The sequence below is a fragment of the Oreochromis aureus genome, linkage group 7 (genome assembly GCF_013358895.1).
Source record: "Oreochromis aureus strain Israel breed Guangdong linkage group 7, ZZ_aureus, whole genome shotgun sequence".
NCBI lineage: Eukaryota > Metazoa > Chordata > Actinopteri > Cichliformes > Cichlidae > Oreochromis > Oreochromis aureus.
The window spans coordinates 47,679,896-47,693,639 of record NC_052948.1 but is presented as its reverse complement, the minus strand read 5'-3'; the positions used below and the strand labels follow the sequence as shown (position 1 = coordinate 47,693,639).

General features: G+C 40.1%; 1 protein-coding gene across 3 annotated transcripts; it reads left to right on the top strand.

The window, feature by feature from the left end:
* The first annotated feature begins 1,802 nt into the window (after positions 1-1,802).
* oacyl (O-acyltransferase like) lies at positions 1,803-7,427 on the top strand. 3 transcript variants are annotated; one of them, XM_039614580.1, is made up of 15 exons: positions 1,803-1,977; positions 3,608-3,741; positions 3,831-3,909; positions 4,006-4,141; positions 4,497-4,693; positions 4,868-5,080; positions 5,154-5,256; positions 5,342-5,443; positions 5,572-5,737; positions 5,829-5,908; positions 6,056-6,160; positions 6,345-6,468; positions 6,618-6,804; positions 6,945-7,087; positions 7,183-7,427. In XM_039614580.1, exons 1-15 carry the CDS (start codon positions 1,821-1,823, stop codon positions 7,273-7,275), a joined length of 2,019 nt encoding a protein of 672 aa, XP_039470514.1. In that variant the 5' UTR covers positions 1,803-1,820; the 3' UTR covers positions 7,276-7,427. The 3 variants fall into 3 exon arrangements, with proteins under 3 accessions (XP_039470514.1, XP_031610523.1, XP_039470515.1); XM_031754663.2 differs by having other exon boundaries at positions 6,050-6,160; XM_039614581.1 differs by lacking the exon at positions 1,803-1,977 and having other exon boundaries at positions 3,635-3,741; positions 4,011-4,141; positions 6,050-6,160.
* Positions 7,428-13,744: the final 6,317 nt, after the last annotated feature.

The window sequence follows — 13,744 nt, the reverse complement described above, 5'->3', positions numbered from 1 at the left end:
GTCCCGCTACAGCATTTCAATCTGCTTGACATCTCAGGTTTGACTTTGCCATTAAAATAATTTTATTCTTTACTTTTCAGTCATTCTGTTGTTGATCTGCTGATGTGCTTGGGACCATTGTCCTATTGTGTGACACAGTTTGGGGCAGGCTTTAGCTTTCAGACAGATGCCCTCACATTTGCCTCTAGAATACTTAGGTACACAGAGGAGCTGATGGTCAACTCAGTGACTGTAAGAAGTCCATGTCCTGTGGCTAGAACACAAGCCCAAATCATCACTCCTCCACCACCGTGCCTGATGGTTCATATGGGGTGTTTGTGCTGATTTGCTGAGTTTGGTTTTTGCATCATGGCCAAACATCTCCACTTTCTTCCTGTCTCCCTAAAGGGCATTGTTCCATCAGATGCAAGAGTACGCTATTCTGCAGTGTTCTTTTTATATAGAGACAGACTTTTCCGACAGCCCTTCTAAACAGGCCATACTTTTTTAGTCTTTTTCTAATTGTACTGTCATGAACTTTAACATTTAACATGCTAACTGAGCCTTCTTTTTTTGCATGACTATACGTGTTATATCATTTTTTTTTTAAAAATATAAACATTTCAATAATTTCATCACTTATTTTAACACTAAATCCCATAGCTGTCAATGCAAAAGAATCAATGACATTTAGAAAATTTTCACTCTGCAGTTCCCCTTGGTTTTTAATTCATTTTTAGTATGTTGTGGCTTATTGTTATGGTTTTACTTCCTGCAACATAAATTAAGCAAAACTATTATTTGACTTTTTTGATTGCTCTCCTTTAATAAAGCCACAAAATGTGTTTTCTGTGACAAGAACACAAAATTGTTATTTTTGAAGCCCGTTGTGAAGATTCAAAATCCTCTAAATCGGCATGAAAAACATAAAATAAACATAAATAACCATACTGCACTGTTATCTTTTAGACTCAAATAACCCAGTGATGACGATGTATCTTACAGCACATGGCTAACAAGTGCCACTAATCCCCACTATTGCATAGCTCTAAAGGTACCAGTTAGCTGCAATGTAAAAACAGAAAAAAATGTCTTGTATTTATTAAAAACTCTCCTTTTCTCTTTAGTTTCTAATGCTACACTGTCAGTGACAAAATGTTTTAATCATGCTATGGAGTAAGTGGCTAAAATAAGCGGTGATGGTAAGGTCTTTTCCTCTTTGTAAGAGACATACAAGCACTTAAGCACAAAACTACTATTATTAGATCAAAAATAGGGTTGCATTCTATTAAATATGTGTAATTTCCAATGCTGTTGCTAGGTAAAAACGAGACAGCCTAAGAATGTTCTATAGACAATCCCCCCCTCTAGTGGCCAGTTATTTGGAGTGCTGTACTCTGGATGATCTGTGGTGTTTCTTCCTCCACTAGAGAAAAGTAGAAAATTGTAGTAATAGTTATAATTTTCAAGTAATTACCTTTGTGTCTCTGTGTCTATTTAATGCTATTTAAAATGTGTGAATATGCAAAATAAAATTGGTATGTAAAAATATAATTTAAAAATGTGTGTTTAAATGGTTATGTGGACTGGTCACCCTTCAAAGCTGCACTTGAATAATGTTGTTCTTGTGCAGTGAGAAAAATCACAGCCTGGACTGTTTTGTTAGCCTCTCATCCTCCTTCATGTAACCAAATCCTGTTTACACCTGTTAGTGAAAACCAGTTAAAGTCATTCAATTTAGCCGTGGAAGATGAATTTCACAGTACACTCTGAATGGTGATGTGTTCCCTTCTCTGTTATTTAAACACCTTCTTCGCTAAAAAGAAACAGTCAGTGCTAAAATGACCCTCCATTTGGTGGTGTTTCTTCTTTTTGTGGGGGGCAGAGGAGCAGTGGAAAACACACAGACTTTGACAGTGTCCCAAAGATGCGTGGAGGATACAAACACTTTTCTCCGGGAAATTAACCAGGATGAACCAAAGGGCTATGCAGTTCTAAGTAAGTGATTGTGATTTTTGTAAGGCATTTCTTATGCTTGTGTGGAGGGGACAAGTGGCATTTAATCCACTTTAGCAGAGGAGCTAAGATAGAAAAGTCAAAAATAGAGAAAAAAATTACAAATACTCCAGGACAATGCAAGACCATAAGCTTAAGTTCATTTTCACCTTCTCAGAGTATAAAAATACTGCTGCTGGAAGCTTCTGAAAATTACAAAGACTAGGTTTTTATGACTGTCATGCTCACATCAAAAATTATCAATGCATATATCAAATCTGTGACTTTACAGCTGGTGTACAGACCAAGAAACTGCATTAGTGTTCAAACTAACTGTAATAATATTTAAATGGTTAAGATGATGTTGAAAGTGTTCATTTCATACCCACATTGTAATTAATTCGTACTCACTGTGTGCTTATGTATTGTCAGTGAGACAGTAAAAAGACCAGGCTTGAGGCTAATAACTAGGGTACTAACTGTACTACCAGCATAAGGAGTAGCACTGGACATTGCGTGGTCATCACCACCCTCCTGATGGAACCACTGAAATGCAAATCTTTGTGGAGCTGTGATAAGAGGCTAATAAATGTAGCTGTTAGCTAACACATACTTTTGTTAGCTAACAGCTAACTTGTGCTCAACCATTAAAAGAAGAACAAAATACCTAATAAATCAAAATATGCTAATGTTACTCAAGTTCAATGTAAATGTCAATCACATGGCAAGACCGGAAATACCTGTAAATTTGATGCATCCTCAAATACGTCTTTCATTAATAGGCTATCAAGGCTATTTCAGATTGTTAACTGTAGTACCATTTTAAAAATGACCAGCAGCCCATATATGAAGAGCGAATCTGACTAATCAGTGATTTACTTACTACTTCACTATTTCAAGACTTTTTTTAAAGTATATTAAAAAAGTATATTTAGTATATTTAAGTATTAACTATAGACCCTACACTCTTAGCTTCAAAATTCACCCCTATCTGTTTTATTTAGCTCCTTTTCCCTTACCAGTGTCACAGCAACGTTAATGACATCACTGTTTGTTTCACACTTACTAATAAAAGTAGGTATGCCAGCTCAGCAGGGGTCTTGGGACACACGTAAATCCAACCTACTACACCTACTGTTAATGCTGGTATACAAAAAATGCCCTACAATCCACCTAGAGGGCGCTCATGAGTTAGTCTTCAGTTAATAGAGCTAAATGGCAGACTGAAGTAGCTAAGCTTGCTCCTGCCACCGGGAAAAACCTTTTTTTTTTTTTTTTTTTGTTATCCATAAGTCAAAATTTGGGGTTATTTCCTCAAAATTTCAACTTTAAAACTACAAATTTCAAATTATTTTCTGAGAAGTTTCGCGTAATAAGTCGAAACTGTGAGATCCCTTTTAACTATATTCAATTTTTGGGGGGATGCACTAGTATGTGTATGTCATCTTGTGATCAAAATTAGCAAGACACAAGACACTTCTTCTTTATTTGTTATCTGAAGGGTGTCTTTAAAACTTAGAACTTCATCAAGAAGTGAGATTTACATATATAGTAACACCATGTAAATCCCATGTATCTTTACATGCAATGGTGCTGTGAATGAATGGCTTGTTTTTCTTCTGTGTTTTGTCAGTGTATGATGCTTTTGGGAAAGTGGGTAGCAATGTTGTAGGAGGTAACACCAATCAGCCTGGTTTGCTGCAGCAGTGCCGCTCCGCTCACGGCCCCAGCTTTTCTGGACAGTACTGCCAGGTGTTCCTTCGGCAGGTAACAACTAACACAATAAAATGTCATGATAACCAATAGATATTAGATGAAAGTAAGCATACTTTAAACTAAGTTTTCTTCTTAAACAGGGAAAAGTCCAGTACTTTGTCGGTATTTGTGTACCTGACTCCTGTGAGAAAGATGACGTGCAAACATTGGTGCTTTACGGTCAGTGATTTAAAAATGGATTTATGCAGTATCACCTACACAATACAATATCTCTTCTTCTTTTTTTAAACGCGACTAATTTTCACTTTTCGACAGACCAGCTTCAGTTTAATCAGATGTCCCTCATTCCTCCTTTACCTTCCATCCTGGTCAATCAGTCCACTCAGGAGATGATCATGACTCACTGTTTGTCCAGCAAAATTGCCCCTGATACATCTGATATCACCTGCCTGTAAGTATACGATTACACTGCTCTCACTTTCTTTACTGTTTTATCTGCATATGCAATTCCATTAGGGCAGGGGTGCCCAATCCCAGTCCTCGAGAGCTACTGCCCTGCAGCTTTTAGATGCGTCCTTGTTCCAGCACACCTGAATCAAATGAATGGCTTGTTATCAGGCCTTTGCCAAACTTGGTGGCATACAGAAGAGGTAATCAAACCATTTGATTCGGCTGTGTTGGAGTAGGGATGCATCTAAAAGCTGCAGGACAGTAGCTCTTGAGGACTGGGATTGGGCACCCCTGGTCCAGGCCTTTAGCTCAGGACACCTTGTTTTTGTCTTGTCAAACTTTATTTTCTCCTGCAGGTTTGTGTGTTGTGTAATGGTAGCAATTCCTCTCGGAGCCACCCTGTTAACAGCTATGATAAGGTGGCAGTGGAAAAGAAAGGTCGAACCTACATTAGAGTCTTCCTGCTTAAACGCTGCCCTCAACCTTTACGGGACCCTGAAGACCAGCAGCTCATCTAGCAGTGAAACTAATAGCTGGAGTTCAGAAGAAAGTAGTAAGTGCAAAGTGCATCATCTAGATTTACTGAGGAGTAGTACTACATATCACACATATTATGGTTACTATCTTCAGCAACCAAATAAAAACATTATGTGAGCTGCAGAATCAGTTATTACAGAGGTATTTATATTGAGACAATACTGACTTTGTTCAATATTGGTTTTGGCAGATAGCAACCACCCCACACGAACATGCTCTCTTCAAAGCCGTGTGTATGGCTGCCTTCAAGCAGTCTCTATACAGAAGACCACCCAGGGCATTTTTAGCACCTCCACATCGATTCCAGTCGGAGGCTACGCCTCACTGAATGGCATCCGTGTTCTCAGCCTGCTATGGATCATATGTGGCCACTCTGCACAGTTCCCTGTAATCAACAGCTTGGGTATGACAGTACACCGTCAGTCTCATATAACACACATATACTTTCACTTATGTTCATAAGACCTCTGTTGCAGATAATTACAAAGACTGGAGGAAAACTGTTGAAAGCAGCCCTTTCTATGTGCTAACCATAAGTGGACCTGTTTTCATGGCTGTTGATACTTTCTTACTGCTGGGGTGAGACTGGAACAATTTCAGATTGACAGTATAAGTAGATTTTTTTCATTATTTTATTGCCAGCTTAAGAAATTTGATGTTTTAGGGGTCTGCTTAGTGCCAGGTCCCTGCTGGGCTCTATCAACAAGGCTGAAGACAAACTGAGCCTCAGCCTGGTTGGGAACTATCTCTTAAAGCGGATTACAAGGTGTTGTATTTTGGTCAGTTAACCAAATTAATTTGTGTCTGCGTCACTCTATTTTTACACTCAAGTAAAAGAGGCCTGCTGCATGTGTTATTAATTTTTTAAATTAATGTTCTCTGTCCTCTTTGCAGGATTCAGCCACTGCATCTGTTCATTATGTGTCTAACCATTGGCCTTATCTCTCTGGTCAAGTGGGGACCCTACTGGTTCCCATTTATAGACACAGTGATGGATTGTAAGACATACTGGTGGGCTAACTTACTATTGATCAGTAATCTCCTCCCCGTCCATGAGATAGTAAGTTTAACTTAATTTAGTCCTACACTGGGTATTTTAGCACAGATTTACTAACCTGTTCTTAACCTTTTATCTTCAAATCCCTGTGCAGTGTATTCCTTGGACATGGTACCTGTCTCTAGACTTCCAGTGTTATGCAACCACTCCTCTCTTGGTCTATTTATACAGACTGTATGTTCACATCCTTTAATATGATTCTGAAATACTGTTGAAGTGATTTCTCCATTCTTGAACTATAGCATCACTAGGAGCAGTATACATTTTTATTAACTCTGTGGTTGTAATCCTATTCCCTCCATGTTTAATTGTCAGAAATAGGAGTGTGTTTATGGTTGTGGCAGGTGGCCTCCTCCTGATGACTGTTGTGGCCAGTGCTGTTATAACTGCACACCTGCAGCTACCAGTCTTTCAGCCATCTACAATGTAAGATTCAATGCAAAACAGCGTAGGAGCCCAAAAGCATAAACTGTTAGGTGAAATGAATGTCACGTTTTTTTTAAGTTTCAGTGTTTCCTTTTTCTACAATGCAAAAACATAATTGAGGCTGTCTACCAACTATGCATCTCGTCTTATGATTTCCCATAAAGTGAACTTGTTTATTTTGCAGGACATCTGAGAATTATGTTTTGTATTACTATGTGAAACCCTACACAAGATACGGGCCATTTCTAATAGGGATCTTGACCGGAATATATCTGACAACAAAGAAAAATCCACTGTTAAAGCAATGGGTGAGAGCATTTTGACAGGCTTCAATCCCAGACCGTGGCTTAGTCTTTTCTGAGAGTTTAAAAATAGCATATGCCTTTTGGTTTATAGCCGAGCCAGAATTTGAACATTTGCCACCACACTTATGTGCTTATCATGTCTGTTGTTTCAGTGGCAGGCAGCACTTGGTTGGCTCTGTTGTCTGTCACTTTTGGCTCTTTTGGTTGGCTTGCCCTACATCCTGAAGGAGACGCCAGCCAATCCATCTGTGCCACACGCCCTGTATCAGGGGCTGCATAGACCACTCTGGGCACTGGCTGTGACCTGGATTATACTGGCCTGTGAGGAAGGCTATGGAGGTAAACCAGGTGTTGGGATGAAATAAATCCCATATCTCTACATTAACAGTAATACCAATATATGAAAGCACATAGTACGTTTAAGGACATTTTGTATGTTCTTGTTTTTATATGTATTTTCTTGTTTTTTATCACTCCAGGCTTTATCAAGAGGTTCTTATCCTTGACTTTCTGGGTTCCTCTTTCCAATATCAGCTTCGCCTGCTATCTCATACACCCCGTCTTCATCATCCTGTACATTGGCTTTCAAGAGACCCCAATCCATTACACAGACATCAATTTTGTAAGCATTTCATGTTGCACGTTCTATTTTAGTGTGCTTATTTCAAATGATTTGACTCAGTTTTTCATAACGTCAGATTTTTCTCCTCTGCTCAGATGTACCTGTTCCTTGGCCACCTGGTGCTGACATTGGCAGTGAGCTGCATGCTCACTGTGTTAGTTGAGAAGCCCTACCTGCTCCCAAAATAGAGGAGGGCATGGACGTGCCCAGCTATTGACATCCTTAATAACTACCCTTATTATCTTTGTTTATGCATTGTGATCTCTAACACTGCTTTGATTTATAGCTGCTTTTGTAGCTAACAACGCAATTTAATTAAAAACTTGGAAGTATGCTTTTACAGTGTGTGTGTGTGTGTGCTGAGGTTATTATCTGACCCAGTAAACACAATTAACGTATCTGACAAGTCGCCATGGGTTGATGGAGAAAACATCCTACAGGGTCACGTGACATTTTCTTGACTACATTTTTATTGCCTCACACAACCATGTTCTTAATGCTCTGCAGATACCACACAAGAAAAAGATAACTTGTCACTATGTGTTAGCGTAAGGTGCAGACATTTTGAGCAACCCTGCATTTCTTTATATTATCTCAGGAAAATGGGAAATAGGTTCAGTGATTTACTGAAGCGTGCCAACATAGATGGAAATACAGTAAATAAGGCAAGAACAGGGTTCAAATTCTGCAACCACTGAGTCCACAGATCTCAGGCTCAAAGGGAGAGAGTACCACAGTCTGGGGGCCACAGTTACAAAAGCTCTGTCGCCTTTTGTTTTCAGCCTTGTGTGTTGGACAACCAGCAAGCCCTGGTCACATGACCCTGAGGGACCTGCTGGGAATGTATGGATGTAAAAGTTTACATTTAGTGTGACCACCTTTAAGCCCAAACTCTCTTTCTTGAAGTAGTCTTCAGGAGTAGTTCTCCAGGCATCTTGAAGGACATTCAAACCTCATCTTTAAATGTTGGCATCCTTTTATTCGGATCTCTGTCAACATGATCCCACACTGCTTCAACAATGTTGCCGTCTTAGTCATGTCTATATGCCACTGACTGACTGAAATCCCAAACCATGACCGAGACTCCACTGTGTTTAACAGATGGCTGTAGATACTCACTGGTCTTCCTGTCTTCTCTGTACATATTGACAATGATTTGAACCAAAACTTGAGAAGGATAGGAAACTCAAATTCATCACTCTATTACACCTGTTCCCATTGATTTTCAGTCCAGATCTTTTGTAATTTGGGATACCTTAACCATTTCTCCCTGTTTACCCTTCTTAAGAATGGCTTTTTGACAGCTACCTATCTACTGAGACCATTTCGTTTGGCAAACAGTAGATAGATCAGCTGAAGGACCAAATGTATGTCTCAGACCTTGTGTCAAGTCTTTGTTTCCTATTTCTTAAGTACATGACTTTCAGACATTGTTCATTTGTTGTAGATAGTTGGGCTGCCACTTCTTCTTTTGTCTGGTTTCCTCAAATTTTCAAAGAACGCACGCTCTTTGGGAATCCCTTTGTTGCAAAAAAAACCTATGATCTTTGGTATTTTTCATAGATTTAATGGAGGAAACTGTGAAAAAAAATCACGTTCTTTGTAACAGGCTGCCAATATCAAAATGTTTGAAGATACAATTTAAAATTGGTTCTTTGCTAAGCTATGTGTCGACACAACACTGGTTCATCCATTGAGGTCGATCGCTTTTTTATGCTTGAGTGATTCATAGGTTAATGTGAAGAGCATATTAAGAGAGTTTTTTTCTAGCAGGAGAAAAAAACAGGAAGAAAACTTCAAAAATGAGTAGTCATTTCAACACCAGTGCACTGAAAATGAGAGAAAAAGTTGCCAATCTATAAAGAAAAGCTTTGAAAGACTTTGGAAGTCTGGAGAACTAGTGCTCATGATAGTCTGGCCTTGGAAGCAAAATATAAAGAAATGAGCAATGGCTCAGGACTGTCGCATAGTTATGTAGGTATTCAAGCCCATTAGCCCTTTAAGAAAACCAAGCTCTGACTGTACATAGCCAGCCTGTAAGCAAGGTACAGATGTGGTTGTGATTATAGTTATATACCTAGTTATAGTAGTTATAGTTATATACCTAAAACAACTACTACATTATGATGTAGTAGTTGTGGTTGACAATATATATATATATATATATATATATATATATATATATATATATATATATATATATATATATATATATATATATATATATGTATATATATATATATATATATATATATATATATATATATATATATATATGTCGCTCGGACTGGAGAAGTGTAGTCGGATGGTAACAAAAAGAGGGAAGGTAGTCAGAACTGAGGGGATTGAACTACCAGAAGGCAACATTGCAGACATAGAGGACAGTTACAAGTACCTGGGGATCCCATAAGCGAATGGGAACCATGAAGAGGGCGCTAGGAAAGCTGCAACCACCAAGTACCTGCAGAGGGTCAGGCAAGTCCTGAGGAGTCAGCTGAACGGTAAGAACAAGATCCGGGCCATCAACACCTACGCCCTGCCTGTGATCAGGTACCCTGCTGGGGTAATAGGCTGGCCAAAGGAAGAGATAGAAGCCACTGACATAAAGACAAGAAAGCTCCTTACCATGCATGGAGGGTTTCACCCCAAGTCCAGCACCCTGAGGCTGTACGCTAAGCGGAAGGAAGGGGCCGGGACTGGTGAGTGTCAGCACCACAGTCCAGGATGAGTCAAGAAACATCCACGAATACATCACGAAGATGGCCCCAACTGACAGCGTGCTCAGTGAATACCTCAGGCAGCAGAAACCCAAGAAAGAGGAGGAAGGCGAGGAACCATCATGGAAGGACAGGCCCCTGCACGGTATGTACCACCGGCAGATAGAGGAGGTGGCTGATATCCAGAAATCCTACCAGTGGCTGGACAAAGCTGGACTGAAAGACAGCACAGAGGCACTAATCATGGCAGCACAAGAACAAGCTCTGAGTACAAGATCCATAGAGGCTGGGGTCTATCACACCAGGCAAGACCCCAGGTGCAGGCTGTGTAAAGATGCCCCAGAGACAATCCAGCACATAACAGCAGGGTGCAAGATGCTAGCAGGCAAGGCATACATGGAGCGCCATAACCAAGTGGCCGGCATAGTGTACAGGAACATCTGTGCCGAGTATAACCTGGAAGTCCCGAGGTCAAAATGGGAGATGCCCCCAAGGGTGGTGGAGAATGACCGAGCTAAGATCCTGTGGGACTTCCAGATGCAGACGGACAAAATGGTGGTGGCTAACCAACCGGACATAGTGGTGGTAGACAAACAGAAGAAGACGGCTGTAGTGATCGATGTAGCGGTTCCGAATGACAGCAATATCAGGAAGAAGGAACACGAGAAGCTGGAGAAATACCAAGGGCTCAGAGAAGAGCTCGAGAGGATGTGGAGGGTGAAGGTGACGGTGGTCCACGTGGTAATCGGAGCACTAGGTGCGGTGACTCCCAAGCTAGGCGAGTGGCTCCAGCAGATCCCGGGAACAACATCGGAGATCTCTGTCCAGAAGAGCGCAGTCCTGGGAACAGCTAAGATACTGCGCAGGACCCTCAAGCTCCCAGGCCTCTGGTAGAGGACCCGAGCTTGAAGGATAAACCGCCCGCAGGGGCGTGCTGGGTGTTTTTTTTTTTTTTTTATATATATATATATATCTAAAGGCCTTTTTTTTACTGAAATTACAGAAAAATATATCGAACACTCTTCTTGAGTGTCTAAGTGCTTTTCTTGCAACTGACTCATAGCTCACCCCACCATCCTTTCCCTACTATTAACTGTTCTCGTCAAGACAATATGTTTGAATTAGACCATGTTTTCACTTCACTTTCCATGTCAGTGACTCATCTTAAAGTGAAACTGACTGACGAGATCACGGCAAAAGGCTTTAAATGTTTGGTGACACAAAACACACGGCTACGTTTCCATGAAAGCACTTAAAGTTACGACAAGCGTGGTTCTATCAAGATGCAAAATGTTTGGTGAGCAGCCTCAAAGAAAATCTTTTTTTTCTCCATTGTGCTGCTTTTCTCTGCCACATACACAAAGACACACATTACATTTTTACTTGAGTAGTCTCTGCTTTTGTAAAATGTTGTCAAGTGGTTTAAAAACTCTTAATAATAGATCTGTTTAGATCATGTTTGACACTAGTGATGGCAAAAAAAAATCTTTATCACTCAAATTTTAGACAAGTTTTCCAGCTGCAGCATTTAGTGTGTCATTATGGAAATAATGTCCTTTTATAACAGCGTAACATTAAAGCCAAGTATTTCTTTCATAAGACTGGTGTAATGCATTTCTTTGTTCTGGTGCCCTCGCCTTAATTGGTTATGGAAAATCATCCTTTAGCTGACGCTCTCACGTACACGCAAAAACAAAACACGGCTGTGACGCACGCCTCTTTCATGTGCGGCACCATTCTCACCCCCGCCATACTGCCCTAGAAGTTCTGGGAGAGAGAAAGAGAGAGGGAGCACATGTTGGGCTGAATGAGTTGGTGTAACAACATGGTGTAAAAATACATCTTGCTTTGGTAAGATGATACTTTTCTCTCCATGACTACACGACTCCATGGGGCCACGTCCCAATGACATGCTCATGGTGGAGCAACTTGTCTGTCAAATGCTTTTAAAAAATAGTTTTAAGGTTTGTAATGCTGCAAAAATACTTTACGATTGTGTTTTTGTGTAACAAATAAAACTCTATCCAACCAACAGAATGAAGAAATTGTAACATTGTAATTCAACAGTTATTTCTGTATGCTGAGATTTTCACATCAGCTGTCCTCCACTGTTACCTTTCAATATGTTCTTTCTGAGAAGGCACAGATTTATAAATCACTCACTTATATACAGTCACTGGCCACTTTATTAGTAACACCAACTGTTCCTTTATCCAGTCTAATCAGCCAGTCGTGTGGCAGCATATCATGTATGCACACGACTAAGACGACCTGGTAAAGTTCAAATGAAGCATCAATACTGTGTATTTCAGAAGATGATTAGCTGGAATTTTCCTGCATCCTGACCATCTCTTGGGTTTACAGCACAGATAATGGTCTACAAAAGAGAAAGTGTCCCATGAGCAGCAGGTCTCTCAGAGGTCAGAGAAGAAAGGCCAGACTGCTTCAAGCTGATAGGAAGGCAACAGCAGCTCAAATAACCATTCACTGCAACCAAGAATGCATAACAACTTGAAATGAAGTAGATGGGCTACATCAGCAGCAGACCACAGTGGGGGCCACTTCTGTCAGGCCATCCACAGTCTCGTGCAGGGGGTGAGAGGTGTTGTCCATAATGGACCTTAGCTTGGCTAACATCCTCCTCTCACCCTCTGTTCTATGGGGTCTAGGGGACTGTCCAAAACAGAGCTAGCCCTCTTTACTAGTCTATTAAACCATTTCCTATCCCTCTCTGTGCTTCCACCTCCCCAACAGACAACCGCATAAAAGATAACAGAAGCCATCACAGTGTCATAAAAAGTCCTTTGTAATGTTCTGCACATTCCAACAAAGTCTGTGTGGAAAATAAACTAAATCCACAACTGGCTGGAGAGATGTGGGGATGCACAGAGAAGGGCAACCTGGGAAAGCAGACATGGCTTCCCTGGAAAGGGAAAAACTAAACTAAACCCAAGACACTGAAGAAATCCCCAAATTAAAACTAGAAGTGAGAATTATAAGTAAACGGAGAAACACCATCACATATATGTACTTATCATAGGGGAGATTAAGACTCAGAAGGCAAACTAAGACTCCAAAAGAAGAAAATTTAAAGATGAATGAAAAACACCAAACAAAGGATTCGACCACAAGACCCAAAAACAGACCCAGGCCCAGGATCGTCACAGCCACAGCACCCTGTGGAATCTGTGCCAGAAAAAATTACACCAATGCATATCCTTTAACAGTTACATTATAACAAGTTCAGATTTATTAAATCAATCATTTTTCCATCTATACAATTCAGGGGAGGTAAAGCTTATTCCAACTGCCACTGGACAAAAGGCAAGGCGCATGCTGGCATATACTCAACAACACAGACATGCTCACATTCACACCTACAGCCAGTTTAGCCTAACTCCATGCATGTGTTTGGACTGTGGATTTCATTTTTTAAATCTAAAATGTTACCACAAAATACCAAATCTGGCCTCAGATCTTTTTTCTAAAGTAAAATAACAGAAGATCCCAAAAGAAGAATGAAAATTTAAGTAAAAACAAATGCAGTGAACACAAACAGATACATGCTAAATGTCCATTAATATTCCCTGTGTTGCTTGGTAGATTTTCAAAGCCCCCAGAAAGCAACAGCTGTGAGGACGCGAGCATTACATAATGGCACAAAATGAGTAAAATGATATGACACGGTTTTAATGGTTTGTGTCCTCATCCAGTCATTCAGGAAACGTGTCACTGATTTGCATGCACAACAAACAATAATGACGCAGTGCTTTGTCAAAGCTGTTGTTGTTATTTTAGAGTTTAAAAGGATTAAATTAAAATAGTCATAGAAAGTCACACTGATATTTTTTTCTCTTAGGTTTGATGTATTGCTGTTTTATTGGACAGCGTTGGCTCCTAATTTACAATGTGCTGATTTTAAAGCAGTAAAATGATCCGT